At 35.0% G+C, this 22,891-nt stretch overlaps 1 protein-coding gene across 1 annotated transcript in view; it reads right to left on the reverse strand.

The window, feature by feature from the left end:
* Positions 1 to 727: 727 nt before the first annotated feature.
* DOCK7 (dedicator of cytokinesis 7) overlaps positions 728 to 22,891 on the reverse strand; it is a 225,563-nt gene continuing 203,399 nt past the window's right edge. The window contains 3 exon segments of the mRNA XM_079103571.1: positions 728 to 1,357; positions 4,107 to 4,274; positions 22,715 to 22,821. Of these exon segments, the coding sequence (XP_078959697.1) occupies positions 1,315 to 1,357; positions 4,107 to 4,274; positions 22,715 to 22,821 (318 nt within the window). The 3' untranslated portion in view covers positions 728 to 1,314.

The raw sequence follows: 22,891 nt of genomic DNA on the forward strand, positions 1-22,891 counted from the left end.
GCCCATTGAAGTATGTTTGAGGGGGGAAATAAACCATCACCTATATACATAAGCTATAGAATGAAGCCATGGTATTAATCCTAATCAGTTCTTAAGTGATTCATGTGACTGATCAGTAGATCAAAGGAATTATTCAAGGATGCTATTCTATAAGTGATAGTGATACAAAAACCATTGTTCAAAACACCTGCAGAAATCATGAATATGTACTATTTTGAAAAAATTTGCCAAGTAATTGAAATTTGCAAGTATTGCTAATTTCTCAATATTTTTCTGTATGAAGTTATAATTTTAAGTGAGTTAATTTTGACTAAAGCAACTAATTTAACTTTTTTACATGTTTGTAAAACCTGCAAGTGTCAAAAAATAACTGACTTCTATTTAATTGGTAGATTAAAATGAGTAAACTCCAGCTCTGTGTTACCTTCATGGTGATGTAAATAGCTTTAAAACAGATTTCTGATTTGCTGGCTTAGATCATTAAAAATTGATGACTAGCTTGTTTAATCTGAAACACAAATCATTTTAATTGCTGAGAGTCATGAAGTTCATACTAATAACAAAACTGAGTCATGAAAATCAAGCTGTCGTCACCAGTATTAGTTGTCTCAGTATTTAATCCTTTATAGACAAGAATTTTATCAGGTGAAGTCATTTTTGAATTCTAAATTTCTTTTTTAGGGTATCTAAAATGGATACTCTAAACTTAGAAATCAGTTTAAAAACTTCGTAAAGCAGTTACCAATATCTACCTTAACCCATTAACTCATTTAATTCAGGGCTCTTTGGGCCTATAAAGTGACTGCCAATTTCGATTTTAATATTGCTATTTTTGGAGCCAGTTCAACTCAACTTTTCTGTGCCTCTTTCAATAAAGAAAAATTTTCAAAGTTCCACTCATTAAAAATTAGTGTAAACATTCACATATTTAATAGTACCTTTAAAATAAGCATTACTACATTTAAAATGGTTCCAAAACGAATCTATAAATGGTAATATAAATTAAAAAATATGAACTTAAAGTAAATAAATTTAACATTAGCTAATGGTATAAATAACGGTCAATCTAGTGTACCTTTGAAATATCTTTAAAAAAAAGATAGCAGTATATGTTAACCAGAATGTCAGAAACCATAGCCATGATTCTCAAACTTTTAACAATCTACATTGGATATCATTTTGGCATTCTTCAATGAGTAAATTAATTATTTCCAGAATTACATCCCAAGTCCTATTTTTCAACAGATCTTAATGTCTTTTCACAATGTTGAATACATGGCTCTTTTCAAATGAATAAAACCAAGTGCATTTATTTTAGAGATCCATTTTGCGAAGGCTCATTCGACTGAAGGAATCTCTGGGGAAAAAATAAGAAGACAGTTATAAAAGAACAAAATAAATGTGCCATTCTGAAAAAACTTTTTTTGTGTATATACCTTTAAGATATTTTATTCCCTCTTCCCTCTAATGCCAGGATAATCTCAAAAGTTTTGTCACCAGTTCTTACTGACTAACTTAGATGCTCATACACATATTCTGCTTTATATATTCTGGCTAACAGTTCTCTAGAAGGGAATTATAGTAACCACTTTGCCAGGTCTATTGATCATTTATATTTGTCCAGTAGGTGCTGCAGATAATTGTGATTTAACAAGAACATAAGGGATAAAGGGAGATTTCAGGAAAAGATCCGGGGTTAGTAAAATGGCAAAAAGCAGGTGTTTCTTTAAATTATTAAAAATTTTAAGTGTTAGATTCAAACTGTGAGTTTAAGTGTTAGATTCAAAATGTGACAACATTTTGTCTCAGATCATTTTTGTATTTTTTAGATTATTGAAGACCCCAGGAATCTTTTTGTAACTCGTCTGTTGATGTTTACCATATAAGACAATGGAAAATTTTATTTTACTAAACAATCAATTGCATGTTCCTATAAGCATAGCATTGTTTATAAAATAACTTGCAAGAGATTGTAGAATAGCACTCTTACATATTTAATGTGTGGTTTAATGAGGGTCTAAATTCTCATCTGCTTATCTTAAAATATCACATCTCATGTAATCTCTGAAAACTCCACTGTGCTCATGAGAATGACAGTGAAAAAGGCAAATAATATTTGGTATTAATATGAAACAAGTTTTGACTTTAGAAACCTCCTGCAAGGGCCTTAGGGACTCCCCATGGATCCTAGGTCACCTTTGAGAATCTGAAGCCCCATAGGCCTACTGGAAAATAACATTCCATATTTTGTAAATCAATAAAAATTAAAATTGATTTTTTCCCCTAAATTCTGAACTTGATATAGAAAGGGATTATATTCTTAAAATAAGCTCATGGTATATTTTTCTTGACCCTTAAGTTGGTTTCTTTTACTATTAAGATTAAGCCAGGAACCTTACATCCCCAGGAAAGGAGAAGGTACGTAAAAAGAGATCACATCCAGCTTTGAATCTCAAAGCTTGTTTTGGTTCCAGAGAACATTCTTGAAATCTGGATACTATTCATTGAGAAAAGGTTTTTTTCTAAATTCCAAAAAATTACTGTAAATATTAAGAACTAAGCCTAGAAGACTGGGCACAAAGTAGATCACAGAGGACGGCAAACTTAGGATATGGTGTAATGGAAAGTTTCCTTCAGATAGGAAGAACACAGCCTTTCCTTGGAAAGGAGTTGGAAGGAGCAGAAGGAACTGCCTAGGATTAGGCAACTGCTCGACCATCTCAGGGACACACCACGCTCACCCTCTGGACTTTTGACTTGGTGGGTATGACTGGTGGAGGGGAATGGAAACTAAAAAGGAAGATGTTGCAAAAAGACTAAGGGAAAACCATTGGGAATTTTGAGAGGAAACCACCTCTAGGATGTCTCATATCAATAGATGGGGTGGATGCAAAACATGTTTTGTCATAGGATTTGTACTTGGGGGGATATAACATAGAGCAGGCATTTGGTAGACTTTTGAATTAATAGGAAAATGAGGGTACTGGGAACTGAACCCAGGGCACTCTCACAGCCACATCCCCAGCCCTTTTTATTTTATTTAGACAGGGTCTCACTGAGTTGCTTAGGTCCTCACTAAATTGCTGAGGCTGGCTTTTGAACTCATGATTCTCCTGTCTCAGCCTCTAGATTACAGGCATGGGATTACAGGCATGTGCCAACGTGCCTGGCTCTTTTTTTTTTGAGATAGGGCCTCACTTTAAGTTGCTGAGGCTGGCCTCGAACTTGAGATCACTGGGATTACAGGCATGTGCCAGCCAGTTTAAGTTTTTACTGCAGTGTAGTATACTCTGCATCTAAATTGTTTTCATATAAGCAGCTTGAACAACCTTCTAAATGTTAATTTAACAGATAATAATAGCTTTACTCTTTTACTTCAAAGGGTGGAATAATAGTGCCACAATAATTCAACAATTATATGTAAATTTGATTTCAAAATGTAAAAGTGGCAATTTACTTTTAGCAGTTTTTGTGCCCTTTTCAGAATTCAGGTGCTAAAAAGCAAAAGGCCAGGCACTGTCCTAGGAACTTTGCAATGCCATTTAATTTCCTCAACAATCTTTTCAAAGTAAGTACTATCTTATTATATAGAAATCTAAAAAGCAGACTAAGTTACCTGCTCAAGTAGAATTAGGATTCAACTGTAGAAAGTTCAAAGTTATTTTCATTTCTAATTTGGAGAAAAATACTGAAGTCTGATACTCATTGGTGTTATTTGCTTTAATACATGTCTAGAAGATTATTTATACTATTTACTGTTGCAGTTGAAGAAAAATGAATGCCTGGTTCCAGATAACATTCTAGTGAATTTTCTTACAAAATTACCAGAAGATGTAACCCGATATTAAAAAGGAATAGTTTTAGTAGGCTAGATGAACATTCATCTGTCCCAATTAACATGCATGCTCGAATTACAGGAAGAAAGCTGACTTGTATCTTATAGACTTATTAATGTATAGGTGATAAAAAGCTTATACTAGGTTGAACTGGTTAGGTTTCAGGGGACACAAAATCTGAAGCCATTTAAAGTTAACACCAATTTACTATTAAAACAATTCAGATTGTATTTTCCTGAAGAGCTCTAAAATAAGAAAAACCAAGCATACCTGTGGCAAGTGACAGGTAATACTGCCTTATACAACTGAGGAATCTTTCTGTTTATCAGTGGCTGTAGAGCCTCTTTAAGGCGATGATAGTTTCTCTCCAGTTCCCTTTGATACTCTTTTTGATCTGGTCCAATTAGGCTTTTATTTTTTCTTAAGGCATCTTCACACCTAGGAGAAAAGGCATGTTATCAAAAGATTTAGACTTGGTCACACACATATCTATATATACATATATACATTCAACACGTATTCATGTATTAACAGATAAGGACATTCAGTTTTTCAGCTGAATGTTAATAATCCTCATGTTTTAAGTTTAAGGTAAGAACAGAGAATAGCTGAATTCCATTAAATTCTAATAAACACTTCCAGTTTTCATTAAATTGAAATATATATTTTTAAAGAAATCTGAAGCCATCTTTTTCACATAGAATAGACTAGAAACTTTAAGAAATGTAATCATACTCATTTATGTGGCACCAATGGCATTTGACACTGCTTGTCAACTGTTCCAATAAATGTTTTCTAAAATGAACAGATCTGATGACAATCCTTTAACTTACTAAAACACCTAAGAAAAACCTCTGGATCCTGATTAAAGGAAGAAAGATTACTGAAAAACAATATATATATATATATATATATATATATATAAAAGAAAAACAATATATACATATCCATACTTGCAGGATGCAGCTAAAGCAAATTCTTGGAGGAAAATATATAGTCTCAAATGCTTATATTAGAAAATAAGGCTAAAATTGAAGAATCAGAACTTAAAAAGAACACACTAAATATAAGGGAGGAAATAAAATTTGAAAGTATGACAGTATCAAAAATTGGAAAAGCTGGCAGCCAAGTGCTGGGTAGGATTGCTTGAGCACAGGAACCTCATTTCAAAAAAAAAAAAAAAAAAAACCAAAAAACCATAAGAACCTCATCTCAAAAAACAAAACAAAACAAAAAAAAAACAACAAACACCAAAAAGTTGGTTATTTGAAAAACCAAAACATCAGACTAAATGAGGGAAGCTCAAATATCCCCTACTAGAAATTTAAAATGGAATATAAAAAATATATAGCAGATGTCTAAAAAAATCTTTAAGGATGATGTTCAATTTAATACAAAAGATTTTTCTAGATAAACAATCATTTAAGAAAAAAAATGTGAATAACCCTAAAACCATCAAATAAACTGAATCAATGTCAAATCTATACACAAAAATGCCCTAATATGGAAGTTCTACTGAGCACTCTTAGAGACTAGTAATTCCAACGTAATATAATTCTTCCAGAGTATATTAAAAAAACAAAACAAAACAAAAAAACCCCAAAGCTTCCAAAGTGGAAAAAAATACCTGTTTCTGAGAGGAGTTCTGAACTTATTTTTCAAAGAGAGGATACCAAAACCTAATTAAGACTTTAAGGAAAAAATTCTTATTCAATCTTACCCATAAGAATGATTACAAAACCTAGGCTGGGGTTGTAGCTCAGTGGTAGATACTTGCCTCTGGTGCGTGAGGCACTGGGTTCAATCCTCAGCACCACATAAATAAAGAAAATAAAGGTACTGTGTCCATCTACAACTAAAAATTAAAAAAGAATGACTACAAAACCTGCAAAGATAACAGGAAAATATTCTACCTCTGTATGAAAAACCCATATGCACATACACCATGACCAAGTTGTTTATCTGTAATAAATGGAAGGTTAGCAATAAGAAATCAATAAATGTAACTAATACCACTAAAAGATTAAAGGAGATACAGAAAAAGCATTTGAAAAGAAAATTTTAAAACTTGTCATAATAAACCTAATTAAAATATTAACCTGATTAAAATATCTACAAAAACCTTGCAGCAAACACTATATTCAAGGGTGAAAACATTTCTTTTTGAATGAGGTATAAGAAAATGATGTCCTCTATTCCTATTCAGTGTAGCACTGGAGGCCCTAATTATCACTATAAGAAAAAGATTCTACAGATTATTAAAATTAACATGTGAGTTTTATAAGGTTCTCATGTAAAATATAAAAAAATTTAACTGAATTTCTGTATATCAGCAAATAAAATTATTTTGAAAGGTATTAACAAAAGCATATTAGTATTAAGTACTAAAGGACAAATCAAAAGATGTACAATGCCTATAAATAGAAATTTTAAATAATATTAAGAAAACATTCAAAATATTCAAAAGAAAGTAAATGGAGAAATACTTGATATTCATGGACTCTCATTTATAAAGATGTTAATTTTCTTCCAATTGATGTATACATTCAGGCTGTTTTCCATGGAAGGAGGAACAAACTGATACTAAAATTTAAAATTTATATTAAATAAGCCCCCTTGATCAAAACGAGGTGAGAGGAACTGCTGTACGAGACACCAAAACTTACTTTAGAGCTGCTACCATTAGCATGGCATTGGCTCAAGGGAAAAGAGAGTACTGAAAGAGAATAAAGATCCTAGAAACTGATACATATAAACATGGGCACTTAATTTATAATTGTGATGATACTGAAAGCAATGGAGAAAAGATAATCTTTTAAATTGTAATGCTGGGCAACTGAATATCCATGGAGGAAAGGAAACCTGATACCATATTAAACAAATAGTACTGAGATCATAACAGTTAAAAGTATGGACAAGAATCCAACTGATCCTTACCTTGAACCATACCCCACCCCCCAAAAAAATCAGAAATGAATTATTTAGAAAATAAAAAGGTTGATCCAATATGGCGGTCTAGAGGGAGGCTGCGTTCCTTGTCGCTCCGCAACGCCGGATTCAAGCAGAGGATTATCTGTTTCTCGGTAAGGCAGTTTTTGCTGCTTATCGATCCCCTGCTCTTTACCCCATTTGTCTGCTGTGATCACCTGCAATCTGCCAGCATATCGACGCCTTTTTTGAGAGCAGATTGCTCACTATCAGGCGTCTATCATCCTGCCTCTCGCCTGTCCATCGCCTGCCTTACCCCTATCCATCACCCAACGCTCGAGGTTCACCATCCGATCGTCGTACAGCTGCCAGCAGATTGACCGCAGACCCCCAGTGGAGAACCAGCTGCCTGCTGCTGCCTGGAAGTTCACTGTTACAGTACCTGCAGGTTTGATTACACGTGGCTGCCGCCATTTTGAGACAACAGCCAGGCCCTGTAGGACCCCTGGCCGGACTGACTGAGTCCCGTCTCCAGGATCCCTCAGCCCAACCGATCACTCCCTGCCTCTGGGGCCCTCACATCAACTGACTGCTCCCTGCCGCCAGGACCCCCAGACCAACTGATTGCACCCAGCCTCCTGGATCCCACAACCACACCAAACACACCTGACCTCCAGGACCACTGTCGGACCAACTGCATCCTGTCTCCAGGACCTCCAGCTGGCCACGTCCACCCCTGAGCTGCAGCTCCCCATTTGCCAACACATTTGGAAGCCAGAGCAGCCATCTTGGATAATCCTGGAAGCCGTAGCTGGATCTTCGGGTGGGGAAAATCCCATCTTGAGACGCCTGCTGGAGGCTTGAAGCTCACTGTCAGGTACCTCTTATACATCAGGCTACTGAACACTGGGAGGATTCATTAGTATATGACTATTATACAGTAGATTTTCTTTTTTCTCCTTTTTTAAAAAAAAATATTTGTTTTTATTTCTTTATGTTTCTTGCTTTCTTTTCCTTCTGTTTACCTGTTTCCTCAGAGTCGCTTTCTCCCTTATTTACATGATGTTATTGTCCCCACAGGGGCTATTTGGTCTAGGATTGCATAGTGTCTGATTTGGGCACTGCTAATATTGATCTCCCCTTAAAGAAAGCGTTTTGGAAACCTATAGGGCCACTATAAGCCTATAGGGAGAAATCTGCAATACCCCAGATCTGCAGCGCTAGAGGGGAAGACACATGAACAACATGAAAAAACAAGGGAAGAAAATGATCCAAACAAATCTAGATTCTATAGTAATAGAATCCAATGACAGTATGTTAGAAGAAATGTCAGAAAAGGACTTCAGATTATACATGATTAAGATGATTCGCGAAGCAAAGGATGAGATAAGAGAGCAAATGCAGGCAATGAATGATAATACCAATAAGCTGAAAGAGCAAGTGCAGGTAGCAAAAGATCATTTCAACAAAGAGATAGAGATTCTCAAAAAAAAAAAAAAAAAAAAAAAACAAACAAACGGAAATCCTTGAAATGAAGGAGACAATAAACCAAATAAAAAACTCAATGGAAAGCATCACCAACAGACTAGACCACATGGAAGACAGAACCTCAGACAATGAAGACAAAATATTTAATCTTGAAAATAAAGTCGCCCCAACAGAGAAGATGGTAAGAAATCATGAACAGAATCTCCAAGAACTATGGGACATCATGAAAAGACCAAATTTAAGAATTATTGGGATTGAGGAAGGCACAGAGATAAAAACCAAAGGAATGAACAACCTGTTCAATGAAATAATATCAGAAAATTTCTCAAACCTGAAGAATGAAATGGAAAATCAAATACAAGAGGCTTACAGAACACCAAATGCACAGAATCACAACAGATCCACACCAAGGCACATTATAATGAAAATGCCTAACATTCAAAATAAAGATAGGATTTTGAAGGCCGCAAGAGAAAAGCATGAGATTACATGTAGGGGGAGACCAATACGGATAGCAGTCGACTTCTCAACTCAGACTCTAAAAGCTAGAAGGGCCTGGACCAACATATTTCAAGCTCTGAAAGAACATGGTTGCCAACCAAGAATCCTATACCCAGCAAAACTAACCTTCACATTTGAAGATGAAATAAAATCCTTCCATGATAAACAAAAGTTAAAAGAATTTACAAATAGAAAGCCTGCACTATAGAATGTTCTCAACAAAATATTCCATGAGGAGGAAATGAAAAACAACAATGGAGGTCAGCAAAGGGAGGAACTACCTTAGAGAAAAACCACTCAAAGGAGAAACCAAGCCAACTTAAAAACCAAAAATAAGCCAAATGACTGGGAATACAAATCATTTCTCAATAATAACCCTGAACGTTAATGGCCTAAACTCATCCATCAAAAGACATAGACTGGCAGAATGGATTAAAAAGAAAGACCCAACAATATGTTGCCTGCAAGAGACTCATCTCATAGAAAAAGACATCCACAGACTAAAGGTGAAAGGATGGGAAAAAACCTACCATGCACATGGACCTAGTAAAAAAGCGGGGGTTTCCATCCTTATATCAGATAAAGTGGACTTCAAGCCAAAGTTAGTCAGAAGGGATAAGGGAGGACATTTCATACTGCTTAAGGGAACCATAAATCAGGAAGACATAACAATAGTAAATATTTATGCCCCAAACAATGGTGCATCCCTGTACATCAAACAAATCCTTCTCAATTTCAAGAATCACATACACCACAACACAATAATTCTGGGCGACTTTAACACACCGCTGTCACCACTAGATAGATCTTCCAAACAAAATCCAACCAAAGAAACCATAGAACTCAATAACACAATCAATAACCTAGACTTAATAGACATATATAGAATATTCCATCCATCAATGAGCGGATACACTTTCTTCTCAGCAGCACATGGAACCTGCTCGAAAATAGACCATATGTCATGCCACAAAGCAGCCCTTAGGAAATGCAAAAAAATAGAGATACTGCCTTGTGTTCTATCAGATCATAATGGACTGAGAGTAGAAATCAATGACAAAGTACAAAAAGGAAATTACTCCAACACTTGGAGACTAAATAATATGCTATTGAATGAAACATGGATAACAAAAAACATCAGGGAGGAGATTAAAAAATTCTTAGAGGTCAATGAGAATGATGATACAACATATCAAAATCTCTGGGACACTATGAAAGCGGTACTAAGAGGAAAATTCATTGCATGGAGCGCATTCCAGAAAAGAATGAAAAGTCAACAATTAAATGACCTAACATTACAGCTCAAAGCCCTAGAAAAAGAAGAACAGAATAACAGCAAAAGTAGTAGAAGACAAGAAATAATTAAAATCAGAGCTGAAATCAATGAAATTGAAACAAAAGAAACTATTCAAAAAATTGACAGAACAAAAAGTTGGTTCTTTGAGAAAGTAAACAAAATAGATAAACCCTTAGCCACACTAACAAAGAGAAGGAGAGAGAAGACTCAAATTACTAAAATACATGATGCAAAAGGAAATATCACAACACACACCACTCAGATACAGAACATAATGAGAAGCTACTTTGAAAATCTGTATTCCAACAAAATAGAAAGTACCAAAGACATTGACAAGTTTCTAGAGACATATGCTCCTCCCAAACTGAACCAGGAGGACATACACGATTTAAACAGATCAATATCAAGCAATGAAATAGAAGAAGCCATTAAAAATCTACCATCCAAGAAAAGCCCAGGACCAGACGGATTCTCAGCCGAGTTCTACAAGACCTTCAAAGAAGAACTCATTCCAATACTTCTCAAAGTATTCCAGGAAATAGAAAAGGAGGATACCCTACCAAACTCATTCTATGAAGCTAAGTATCACCCTCATACCCAAACCAGGAAAAGACACATCAAGGAAAGAAAATTTTAGACCAATATCCTTGATGAATATAGATGCTAAGATCCTTAACAAAATATTGGCAAACCGTATCCAAAAACATATTAAGAAAATTGTGCACCACGATCAAGTGGGGTTCATTCCTGGAATGCAAGGATGGTTTAACATCCGTAAATCAATAAACGTAATCCATCATGTCAATAGATTTAAGGATAAGAATCATATGGTTATTTCAATTACGCAGAAAGAGCATTTGACAATATACAACACCCCTTCATGCTGAAAACACTAGAAAAAATAGGGATAGTAGGAACATACCTGAACACTGTAAAGGCTATTTATGCTAAGCCCATGGCCAACATCATTCTTAATGGAGAAAAACTGAAACCATTCCCTTTAAAAACGGGAACAAGACAGGGATGTCCTCTTTCACCACTTCTATTCAACACTGTCCTCGAAACTCTAGCCAGAGCAATTAGGCAGACTAAAGAAATTAAAGGGATACGAATAGGAAAAGAGGAACTTAAGCTGTCACTATTTGCGGATGACATGATTCTATATTTAGAGGATCCTAAACCCTCCTCCAGAAAACTTCTAGACCTCATCAATGAATTCAGCAAAAGAGCAGGCTATAAAATCAGCACGCATAAATCTACAGCATTTTTATACACAAGCGATGAAACAGCTGAAAGGGAAATGAGGAAAACAACTCCATTTGCAATAGCCTCAATAAAAATAAAATACTTGGGTATCAATCTAACCAAAGAGGTAAAAGACCTCTACAATGAAAACTACAAAACACTGAAGAAAGAAATTAAGGAAGACCTTAGAAGATGGAAAGATCTCCCATGTTCTTGGATAGGCAGAATTAATATTGTCAAAATGGCCATACTACCAAAAGTGCTATACAGATTCAATGCAATTCCAATTAAAATCCCAATGATGTACCTCACAGAAACAGAACAAGCAATCATGAAATTCATCTGGAAGAATAAGAAACCCAGAATAGCTAAAGCAATCCTTAGCAGGAAGAATGAAACAGGGGGTATCGCAATACCAGAACTTCAACTATACTACAAAGCAATAGTAACAAAAATAGCATGGTATTGGCACCAAAATAGACAGGTAGATCAATGGTACAGAATAGAGGACATGGACACAAACCGAAATAAATACCATTTTCTCATACTAGACAAAGGTGCCAAAAATATGCAATGAAGAAAAGACAGCCTGTTCAACAAATGGTGCTGGGAAAACTGGAAATTCATATGCAACAGAATGAAATTAAACCCCTATCTCTCACCCTGCACAAAATTGAAGTCAAAATGGATCAAGGACCTTGAAATCAGACCAGAGACCCTGCATCTTATAGAAGAAAAAGTAGGTCCAAATCTTCAACATGTCAGCTTAGGATCAGACTTCCTTAACAGGACTCCCATAGCACAAGAAATAAAAGCAAGAATCAATAACTGGGATAGATTCAAACTAAATAGCTTTCTCTCAGCAAAGGAAACTATCAGCAATGCGAAGAGAGAGCCTACAGAGTGGGAGAATATCTTTGCCTCTCATACTTCAGATAGAGCACTAATTTCCAGAATCTATAAAGAACTCAAAAAACTCTACACCAAGAATACAAATAACCCAATCAACAAATGGGCTAAGGAAATGAACAGACACTTCACAGAAGAAGATGTACAAGCAATCAACAAACATATGAAAAAATGTTCACCATCTTTAGTAATAAGAGAAATGCAAATCAAAACTACACTAAGATTCCATCTCACCCCAGTTAGAATGGTGATTATCAAGAACACAAGCAACAATAGGTGTTGGAGAGGATGTGGGGAAAAAGGTACACTCATACATTGCTGGTGGGGCTGCAAATTAGTGCAGCCACTCTGGAAAACAGTGTCGAGATTCCTTAGAAAACTTGGAATGGACCTACCATTTGACCCAGCTATCCCACTCCTGGGCCTAATACCCAAAGGACTTAAAATCGGCACACTACAGAGATACAGCCACATCAATGTTCAGAGCGGCTCAATTCACAATAGCCAGACTATGGAACCAACCTAGATGCCCTCCAATTGATGAATGGATAAAGAAACTGTGGTATATATATACAATGGAATATTACTCAGCTATAAAGAATAATAAAATCATGGCATTTGCAGGCAAATGGATGAAATTGGAGAATATCATGTTAAGTGAGATAAGCCAATCTCAAAAATCCAAAAGAGGAATGATCTCACTGATAAGCGGATGATGACACTTAATGGGGGGTGGGAGTGGGACAAGAATGGAGGAAGGAGGGACTGTATAGAGGGAAAAAAGAGGTGGGAGGGGTGGGGGAAGGAAAAAAATAATGGAATGAATCAAACATCATTACTCTAAATTTATGAATATGCAAATGGTATGCTGTTACTCCATGTACAAACAGAAACAACATGTATCCCATTTGTTTACAATAAAAATAAATTAAAAAAAAAAGAAAATAAAAAGGTTAATTTTTGCCTACCCTTTGTTTAACCTGTATTTTAATTTTTAAAATACCACTATGCTTTTATTAATTTTTAAAATTTTAGTAGAAAAATATTTATTTAAAAATTATGTGTAAATAGCTTTTAGAAAAGGTATTTTTTACAATGAACATATACAGATACTTTTCAATTTTTTAAATATATATGTTTAGATGTTGATAGACCTTTATTTATTTATTTATATTGGTGCTAAGACTCGAACCCAGTACCTCGCACATGCTACTGAGCTACAAACCCAGCCTCACTTTTCAGGTTTTTAATGCTCTTCTCACATTGGCATCCTTTTTCCCGAAAAGTAAAGGTGTATCATAAACCAAAAATTTACCAATCTTGATAATGTCAAGCACCTCGGAGATAAGGGAAAATTAATTCAAGAAGGGCATATTTCAGGCATTGTGCCAAAATTCAACAAAGTAAAAAACTAATTTTAAAACATTATTCCCTAATTAGTTCCTTTTATTTTTATGTTCTCAAAGGGCTGTCACAATATATTGTAAGTATCTTTGAAACTTTCTTTTAATGCTTTGTCATTAGGATGATCTTAAAATCTTGTTACTTGTGCAATGCAGCACATAGCCAGTATCTTTTCTTGAAACACATTAAAGTATTTTGGTCAACAGAGAGCCTACAGAATGGGAGAAAATCTTTATTACCAGTACCTCAGATAGAGCATTAATCTCCAGGATACACAAAAAACTCAGAAAACTTAACACCAAAAAAACAAATAAGCCAATCAATAAATGGGATAAGGAACTGAAAGGGACATCACAGAAGAAATATGAATGGTCAAAAAATATATGAAAAAAATGTTCAACATCTCTAGCAATTAAGAGAACTGCTAATCAAAACTATACTGAGATTCTATCTCACTCCTGTCAGAATAACAATTATCAAGAATACAAACAATAAATGTTGGCAAGGCTGTGGGCAAAAAGGTTCATTTATACATTGCTTCTGGGACTCTGGAAAACAGTATGGAGATTCCTCAGAAAACTTGGAATGGAACCACCATTTGACCCAGTTATCCACTCATCGGTTTATACCCAAAGGACTTGAAATCAGCATAATACAGTGACAAAGCCACTTCAATGTTTATAGCAGCTGAATTCACAATAGCCAAGCTATGGAACCAACCTAGGTGCCCTACAACAGACAAATGGATAAAGAAAATGTGATACACACACACACATAAATATATATATATATATATATATATATATATATATGTATACACACATGCAATGGAATATCTCTCAGCCATAAAGAAGAATGAAATTATGGCATTTGCTGGTAAATGGATGGAACTGGAGAATATCGTGCTAAGTGAAATAAGTCAGTCCCCCCAAAACCAAAAGCAGAATGTTCTCTCTGGTATGCGGACGCTAACCCACCACTAGGAGGGGAAGGCTAGAAGCTCACTGGATTAGTCAAAAGAGGAATGAAGGGAAGGGAGGGGGGATGAGAATAGAAAAAAGTAGAATGAATTGGACATATCTTTCCTATCCTTATACATGAATGCACAACCAATGTAACTCCATATCATACACAACCAGAAAAATGGAATCCTAAGTGGAACAAGTTATCCTATGTGTGTATGTATAATATGTCAAAATATACTCTACTGTCATGCATATCTAGAAAGAACAAATTTTAAAAAAAGATAAAAATATTTTGGCCAAAAATAATAACATATTAATGCCACTGTGTTAAAACTTCATACTTTAGTTTCTTTATTTTACCCCTTTTTATCTATCTGATTTTTATCCAAGAACATCATTCCCCAGGAGATCCAAGTTATTCTGGTTGTTTCCTTTAGTGTTGTTCCCAGTTTTTCTAGTAAAGAGAGTTCCTTTAAATGCTGTTCCTCTTCATGAGGAAGAAAGGACAGTTCCATGCCTGGAACCATGACTGATGACTGAACACTAACAGGATCCACAGACGCTGTTGGAGGTATGGTTAGGAACCAAAAACAGACTGCAAAATTCATTGTCTTTATTGGATACGGAAAATGAAAAACCCCAAGATAGTGTGGCCTGGGAAAGGGAATGAAAAAGAAAGCCAAACATTGACAGTTTTCATCTCTTTCAAGATAAATCCTTTTCAGATGCTGACCACAGGCGGGGAGAAAGTGTTCATCAGACCTAGAATGATAGTCTGTAGGAAACACTAATCTCTTCCAAGATAACTCCTCTCCAGGTGCTGCCACTGACCCCCAACCCAACAACTCAACTTCCTGAGTGCCCAAACTGACATGCCCAATAAATCACCTCTCAGTATAACCTATATAAGCCTAGTCCCTCTCTTTGTTCTGTGGCTCATTTTCTACCAGGAAAGTGGGTCCAGTGGCATCACCCGTCCCTGCATCCTGTGTTTCTGTGTGAAACTTCTTCCTGAATAAAACAGCTGATTTGTGAAGTTTGCGTCCATCCCAGTCTTTATTGTGCTAACAGTCTTTTCTGTATGTCCTTTAGTCTGCTGAAGTCTTGTTTATTCTTCAAGTGAAACATCTTGTCTATTTAATATTTGATTTTCTAATTCTCTCTTTGCCTTCCAGACTTCCACTTTCACCTGCAGTCTCTTCAATTTGTTTTCATAAAGAGATTTTCTCTTTTTCTGGGCAACTACAGCTCACTCTAGTTTCACTTTAGCTTGATTATACTTTTCTTCTCTCATGAAGCTCATACTTTTCTTCTAACTACTGAATCTGTTTTTCTTCCAATATCTTTTCAATATCTAGTTGCACTTTTTCAATTTGACCTCTTCAACTTCAGCATTCATATTTTAATCTCTTCTCCACCTTTTCCTTCAGCATTTGGTTTAAATTCAGCAAGTCATTCTCTTTCTGTGCCAGTGACATCACATGGATCTGCAAACTACTGATTTGCTTTTTCTGATCTGAATTTTCATTTTTTTCTTTCTTGCATTTTCAATATTCTTCCTTGGCAGCTTGTATTTTTCATATTAATTCATGATCCTTCTCTACCTAGAGCACTCTCTTCCTGGTGTTCAACAGTTGATTTGAGAATTTCACTGTAATGCATTCAGTTCACTTTGATCTTATTCCTTTCTCTTTCAGCTCACTCTTAGCTTGATTCTGTTAGTTCCAGTTTGATTCTGTTAATTCTAGTTTGTTTCAATGCTTAAGCTGTTTTACCTTACTAGGCAATGTATTTATTTTGTGAAGTTTGCATCCATCCCAGTCTTTATTGTGCTAACAGTTTTAGGCAATTTGCTGATTTAAAAGGTATTTTGTTCCTTGCTTGATTGTAGCTTTTTCCAAATGTTCAGCCTGTAGCTTAATTGTTTCTCAGTTTCCAGGGGTCTGACTGTAGCATGCATCTTCTCCAACTATTGCACCTGTATTCACCTGAGTACCAGAATTCTCTGTTTCAGAAAGGCCCTTAATTCTGCTACTTCAGCTTCTAAAACTTAATTTCTGAGACAAATGAACTTTTCCTAGCACAAGTTGCTCCATTCAATTTGCTGTCTCTTGTGAGATCAGTACTGCACAGCTGGTTAGACCATTTTTTATCTTTTCCTAGTCTTGCAATTTCTGATTCATATTTTGTATTTTTTCTTCTGAAATATGGATACATTCTTCCTTCTTGTGTTCAAATTCTGATGTGAGAATGTGTGTTCAAAGCAAAGCTTATTACATCCAGCTCTACACTCTTCCACTCCTTCATCCAGATTCCCTAAATGCTCTCAATGTTGGCATTTCTAATTCCTGTTGTATTTGGGCTCTTAACAGTAATGATTCTGGGGGAATTAATACCCTGTGTGTTCAACTCTCAGAGTCTGATAAATAGTTTTATGATGCTTACATTGTAACCTTTCATCAATAAACATCTTTTGGAACTCAAGATATAGAACTCCATCAGGTAGAAAAGTGTTGAAATTACTGTCCACCTTGGTAAGTAAGCTTACAGTCACATAAAAATAAAATGTGGCTTTCCTATTGTTTTAGTATTTTTTTCAGTAGCATTTCCCATTTATTTCTTGCTGAGGTAGAATCTCAGGAGGTCAAATTATACCAGACTCACACAAGGTCCAAGCTGTATGCACCTGAAACTTAATGACAAAGGGTTTCTGGATGCGAGGCACCCACTCATAGTTGGTGAAAGCTATGGGGCTGATCCAACTCTCGAACTTGGAACACGTTTCCATGGCCCTCATGTGGGCTGCAGAGCTGGAGGATGGTCGAGCCGGACCCTTGGGCTCCCAACTTGGGGAAATCTTGAGTCTCCCAGGAGAGCCCGAGGGGGCCCCTAAAAGCCCTGCTCTTTCTCTTTGAGGGTGTGGGGTGATCCAGATGTCACCTCAACCCACTACCCCTCCTCTGGCTTTTAGAAGTCCATGCACAATATTACTACAAAGAAAATAATTTCTTCAACACAACACACAAAGTACTAGTCATAAAGGAAAAGACTAAATCACTTAACCACATCAAATTTAAGAACAAACTAAAAAAAAGCAACATGTCCCAAATTCAGAGTAGATATCTGTGATATTTAAAAGTGATAAACTATTACACACCCAGAATTCTCTAAGAAATTAGTAAGGAAAAGAATCTAGGAGAAAAGTAGCAAGATATGGACATGTAACTTTATAGAAAAGGAAAAGTGAAATTGCTGAGCAGTTGACCAGAAATTCAATCTCTCTGGTAATCAGGGAAGTACAAATTTAATCCACAATTGCATCCCATTTCATATTCACCAGATTTGGAAAAATTAAAATGACAGACAATACCAAGTATTGGTGAGAATATACAGTAATATGAACTTTCATACTACTGATAAATGTGGACTTATATATTTTGGAGGAAATGTGGCATTGACTGGTTGAAGATGGATCTATCAATCATCAACACTACTCTGAAGTAAAAGCTCTAGAAAATCTCTTACACATGTATGTCTAGAAATAGGTATGGGGATATTTGAGTAGCACTCTTTGTAACTAAAAAAACAAAAGAACAAAAACATACCAACCAGGAACCACCAAATATTCATTAAAATAATACATTATGATATATTCATACAATGATATATATAAAAATTAAAGCAACATTTTATATCTCACAAAAACTGAAAATAGCCAAGTTATTAAGACTATACATATTGAACATTTATATAAAGTTAAAAGGGTGCTAAAAAATGAAAAAAAGTTGAAAGGATGCAAAACTAAATAGTATATTATTTAGAGATATAATCATTTTTGATAAAACTATTCATTTTGGTAAGACAAGAGAACAAATGATAAAATGAGCAAATTCAGGATGCTGGTCACCTCCAAAGGCAGGGAGGGAGAAAAGTCAGAGAAGGGTACCTGGGGAAGGAATCTCAAATAATGCTCATATCTTAAGTTGGTAAATTACTTTTTTTTTTGAAAACTAGGAATTGAACCCAGGAATGCTTAACCACTGGGTCACATTCCCAGCCCTATTTTGTATTTTATTTAGAGACAGGGCCTCACTGAGTTGCTTAGGGCCTCACTAAGTTGCTGAGGTTGGCTTTGAATTCATGATTCTCCTACCTCAGCCTTCCAAGCCACTAGGATTACAGGTGTGCCCCACCATGCCTGGTTCTTACTATTCTTTAACAGCAAATGTTATAAGTATTATTTCTAATCTATTCAATATTTAATGAAAAAAGTTTTAAAAGACAAAACCCAAAAACATAAAAAGTTAACACAGAAAAATGTTTGTTGTTTTAGTAATGAAGAGAACTAAAGTAGCATTTAAAATTGATTAAGTAAAGATGCTGCATTTATATAGCATAAATTAAAGCAAGGTATGCCAAGGCTAGTACACTTGCTCTCTTGGCACTGTTAATACTGAGAAACTTTTTGAAACACACATATGTTAAGTGCCAATAAAAATGTTCATGTATTGAACTTTGGCTTAGTAATTCCATGATTAGAAATTTTTTGAAGCATTTTATTTTTGCTCATACATTTAATTCTCTTAACTCTCAGAGGTAGGTTCTCTACCCCTATTTTAAAAGAAGGAAATTAAGACAAAGGGGTTAACTTAATTTGTCTGACTTATATGGGAGGAAGGCAGAAAAACTGGAATTTAAACTGGAAAACCATGATAGAAATTTTAATTCAGCCAGGTGAGGTGGTGTCCATCTGTAATCCCAGCAACTCAGGGGGCTGATGCAGAGGATCCCAAGTTCAAAGTCAGTCTCAGCAATTTAGTGAGGCCCTAAGCAACTTAGTGAGACTGTCTCCTGAATGCCCCTGGGTTCAAAACAGAAAAAGAAATTTTAATTCAACAATATCAACAAAAAAGATCCTTTGTGGTATAAACTATTCCACATTCAACATGAAAACTTAAAAAAACAGGAACATATGCCAGGCACAGGGGCACATGCCTATAATCCCAACAACTCAGGAGGCTGAGGCAGGAGGATCGTGAGTTCAAAGCCAGCCTCAGCAACTCAGTGAGACCCTGTCTCTAAATAAGGACTCAGTGGTTAAGTGACTGAGTACAATCCCTGGTACCAAAAAAAAAAAAAAAAAAAAGAGTATATAAAATTAAATTAATTTGAGGAAATAATATAGCCATTAGAATAACTGTATTAACTTTAATTGAAGAATAAGAATTTAAGATTATATGTATATTACGACTTAATTACGGTAAAATATATATATGCATATTGGCATAAAAGTCAGTGGCAACATGTAAAAAATGTGGTTTTGGCCATAATTTCTTTGTAAAGTCTATTCGTAGTTTTGTTTTTCTACTTTTTGTCTTTTTTAAAATTTACAAATAGAAAACTTGCTCAACAGTCAAAATAACACTTAAGGAGATCTGTTGACTACAGTAATTCATTACTCTAAAGTAAATATATACAAAAGACATATATTTAAAATTATAGATGTGTTAAAATATTCCAAAACAATAGCAAGCAAAAAAGGTATCGCTTACTAAATGTCTATGTCTTAATGAAGTATGTATTGTTCCATGAATGCCTTGCTCGCAAAGACAGCAGAAATTTTTTTTTGTTAATATTATATTAAACCTCCAAAATAATAAAATTAATGCTAGAAATCAGTCAATTCTGTAGTGGCAAACATGTTTCTTTATCAACAGGTCATCTGTTCCTTTAATCAATCCTATGAGGCCATCTACCTTAATAGTCATATTACAGAATTAATATCAAACTCAAAAGCTTCTATGCAGTAAAAGAAACAATCAACAGAGTGAAGAGACAACCTGCAGAATGGAAGGGAATATTTGCAAACTATACATCTGACATGGAGTTAATATCCAGAATATGTAAGAAATTAAAAAACTCAGTAGCAAACAAACAAACCTGATTTAAAGATGGGCAACAGACCTAAATACTTGTCTCAAAAAATATAAACAATATGGCCAATAAATAAATTCATGAAAAAATGTTTAATATCATTAATCGCTAAGGAAATGCAAATCGAGACCAAAATGAGATATTATCTTATCCTGGTAAGAATGGCTATCATTGAAAAGACAAAAGATAACAAGTGCTGGCAGGGATATGGAGAAAAGGGAACTCTTGCACTGTTGGTAGGAATGGAAATTAGTTAAGCCTTTATAGAAAACTATATGGATGGTCTTAAAAAATTAAAAATAGAAGTATCATATGATTCAGAAATCTTGCTACTGAATACATATCCAAAGGAAATGAAATAAGTTTGTCAAAGAGACATCTGCACTTCCCTGTTCACTGCAGCACTATTTACAATATCTGAGAGATGGAAACAATGTAACTGTCCACCAATTGACAGAGAAAGAAAATGTGGTACACATATACACAATAGAATGCTATTTAGCCATAACAAAGAATTGTGACAACATGGATCAAAGTGGAAATAATTACATTAAGTGAAATAAGTTAGGCACAGAAGGACAAGTACCACGTGATCTCATTTATGTGCAATCTAAAAATGTTGATCTCATAGAAGTTGAGAGTAGAATGATAGCTACCAGAGGTTGGGGAGAAGACAGGGGAGGGCTGGACAGGGAGAGATTGATCAAAGGGTACTAAGTTATAGTTAGATAGGAGTAAGAAGTTCTGGTGTGCTATTGCACAGTAGGGTGACTATAGACAATGTAATGTGCTGTATATTTCAAAAAGCCAGAAGAAAGAACTTTGACTGTTTTCACCATAAAGAAATGATGACAAATACTTGAGGAAACTGATGCCCTAAGTAAGTTTATCCTGGCAACATTATACAATATATGCATGTACCCAAACATCACATAGTATCCCACAGATATGTATAATTTTAATTTTTTATGTACTAGTTAAAAATAAATTTAAGTTAAAAAATCATACTCTAAAATCTCATTTAATTGTTCCCTCTTCTGTGATCACAGTGTTAATAAAGCAGGAATTATCAAGTTGATAAATGACTATTTTTCCCTATTATTTCAAAATTCAATATTTACAACTATCTATTTATTATGTGCCAAGTATTAGCCTACAAAGATTTTATTTGTGCAGAGAGTTAAGACTGAAACTGTTGTCCTTAGAAAGACCTGATTACAAAACTGGCCCTCTATTAGCCTCTGAGAATTTGGATTTCAGGAGGATTTTCATTATTCCCAGAAGATAAAAATGGCTCACTGTGCCAAAATTGTTCATACAAACAGTAGGGTTTATGTTGAAAATCTGTTTTACTTCTGGGAGTCTGGAATTTTGGTACACAATCAGGGACAGAGTATAGCGCTTAATAAAAACATCTGGCAGTGTGTCTAATGGGGTTCCTTTGTAGACAATATTTCACGCATGCTGTCACAACTCATTGCAGAGGAATTAGGCATACCTTATGTGACTCCATCAGTTGAAGACCCTTTGAAGTCTGTACTTGGTTTCCTGTAGGCTTTACCATATGTACTTTCTCCCTTTGCTGACATTACTTTGTATCTTTTCAGTGCAATAAATCACAGCCACCAGTACAACTATGCTAAGAGTTCCCCTGGCAAATCACTGAAACTGAGGGGTGGGTTTGGGGATTTCTAATACACCTATGTAATATTTTACTGAATTTGTAAAACCTCCCTATGACAGTTAGGTATCATTCTTTCTTTGTAGATTTTTTTGAAAAACTGAGGATCATATAGGTAGGTTAAGTGACCCAGAAAAAGATATACACTGATAAAATCAGGATATAAACACAAATTTTTGGCTTCCAAGTTTCTTGTTTTAACTTCCCTAAGGGAAGGGAAGAAGATATTCACATACTGAAGATTCATACTTAACAGTAGCTTTCAAGTTAGTCTAATAATAGTTTCAAGTTAAAAAATTTCCTGAGCCTTGGCTTCTCCAATCTGTAAAATAAAAAAACTATGGTCTTATAGAGTATAGATGTAGGAGGAATATACACTATTAAAGAACAGTAAATTCTACATGGATTGTTTATCCATGAACCACTTCCCTATATTTTTTTCTTTTTAATAGTTAAGACCCTTATGTCAAAATGTGGCACTGGACATTCTCAATTTGAAGATCTTTATACAAGAAGCCTTGAATACCTTTTAGTAAAATCTTTAAAGCAGAGTCGCAGTTTATTATGATGTCTGAACAGCTTTGGGTCGCTGGGTATTTCAGATAGGAAAACCTGAGCAACTTCCAGAGGCCCCTGCAAAATAAGAAAATAAAACAGCAAAGGAGTTTTTCTCTTCTTTAAAATCACAGAAACAATTAATCCA

The sequence above is a fragment of the Sciurus vulgaris genome (assembly GCF_902686455.1).
Source record: "Sciurus vulgaris genome assembly, chromosome: 1".
Lineage (NCBI taxonomy): Eukaryota > Metazoa > Chordata > Mammalia > Rodentia > Sciuridae > Sciurus > Sciurus vulgaris.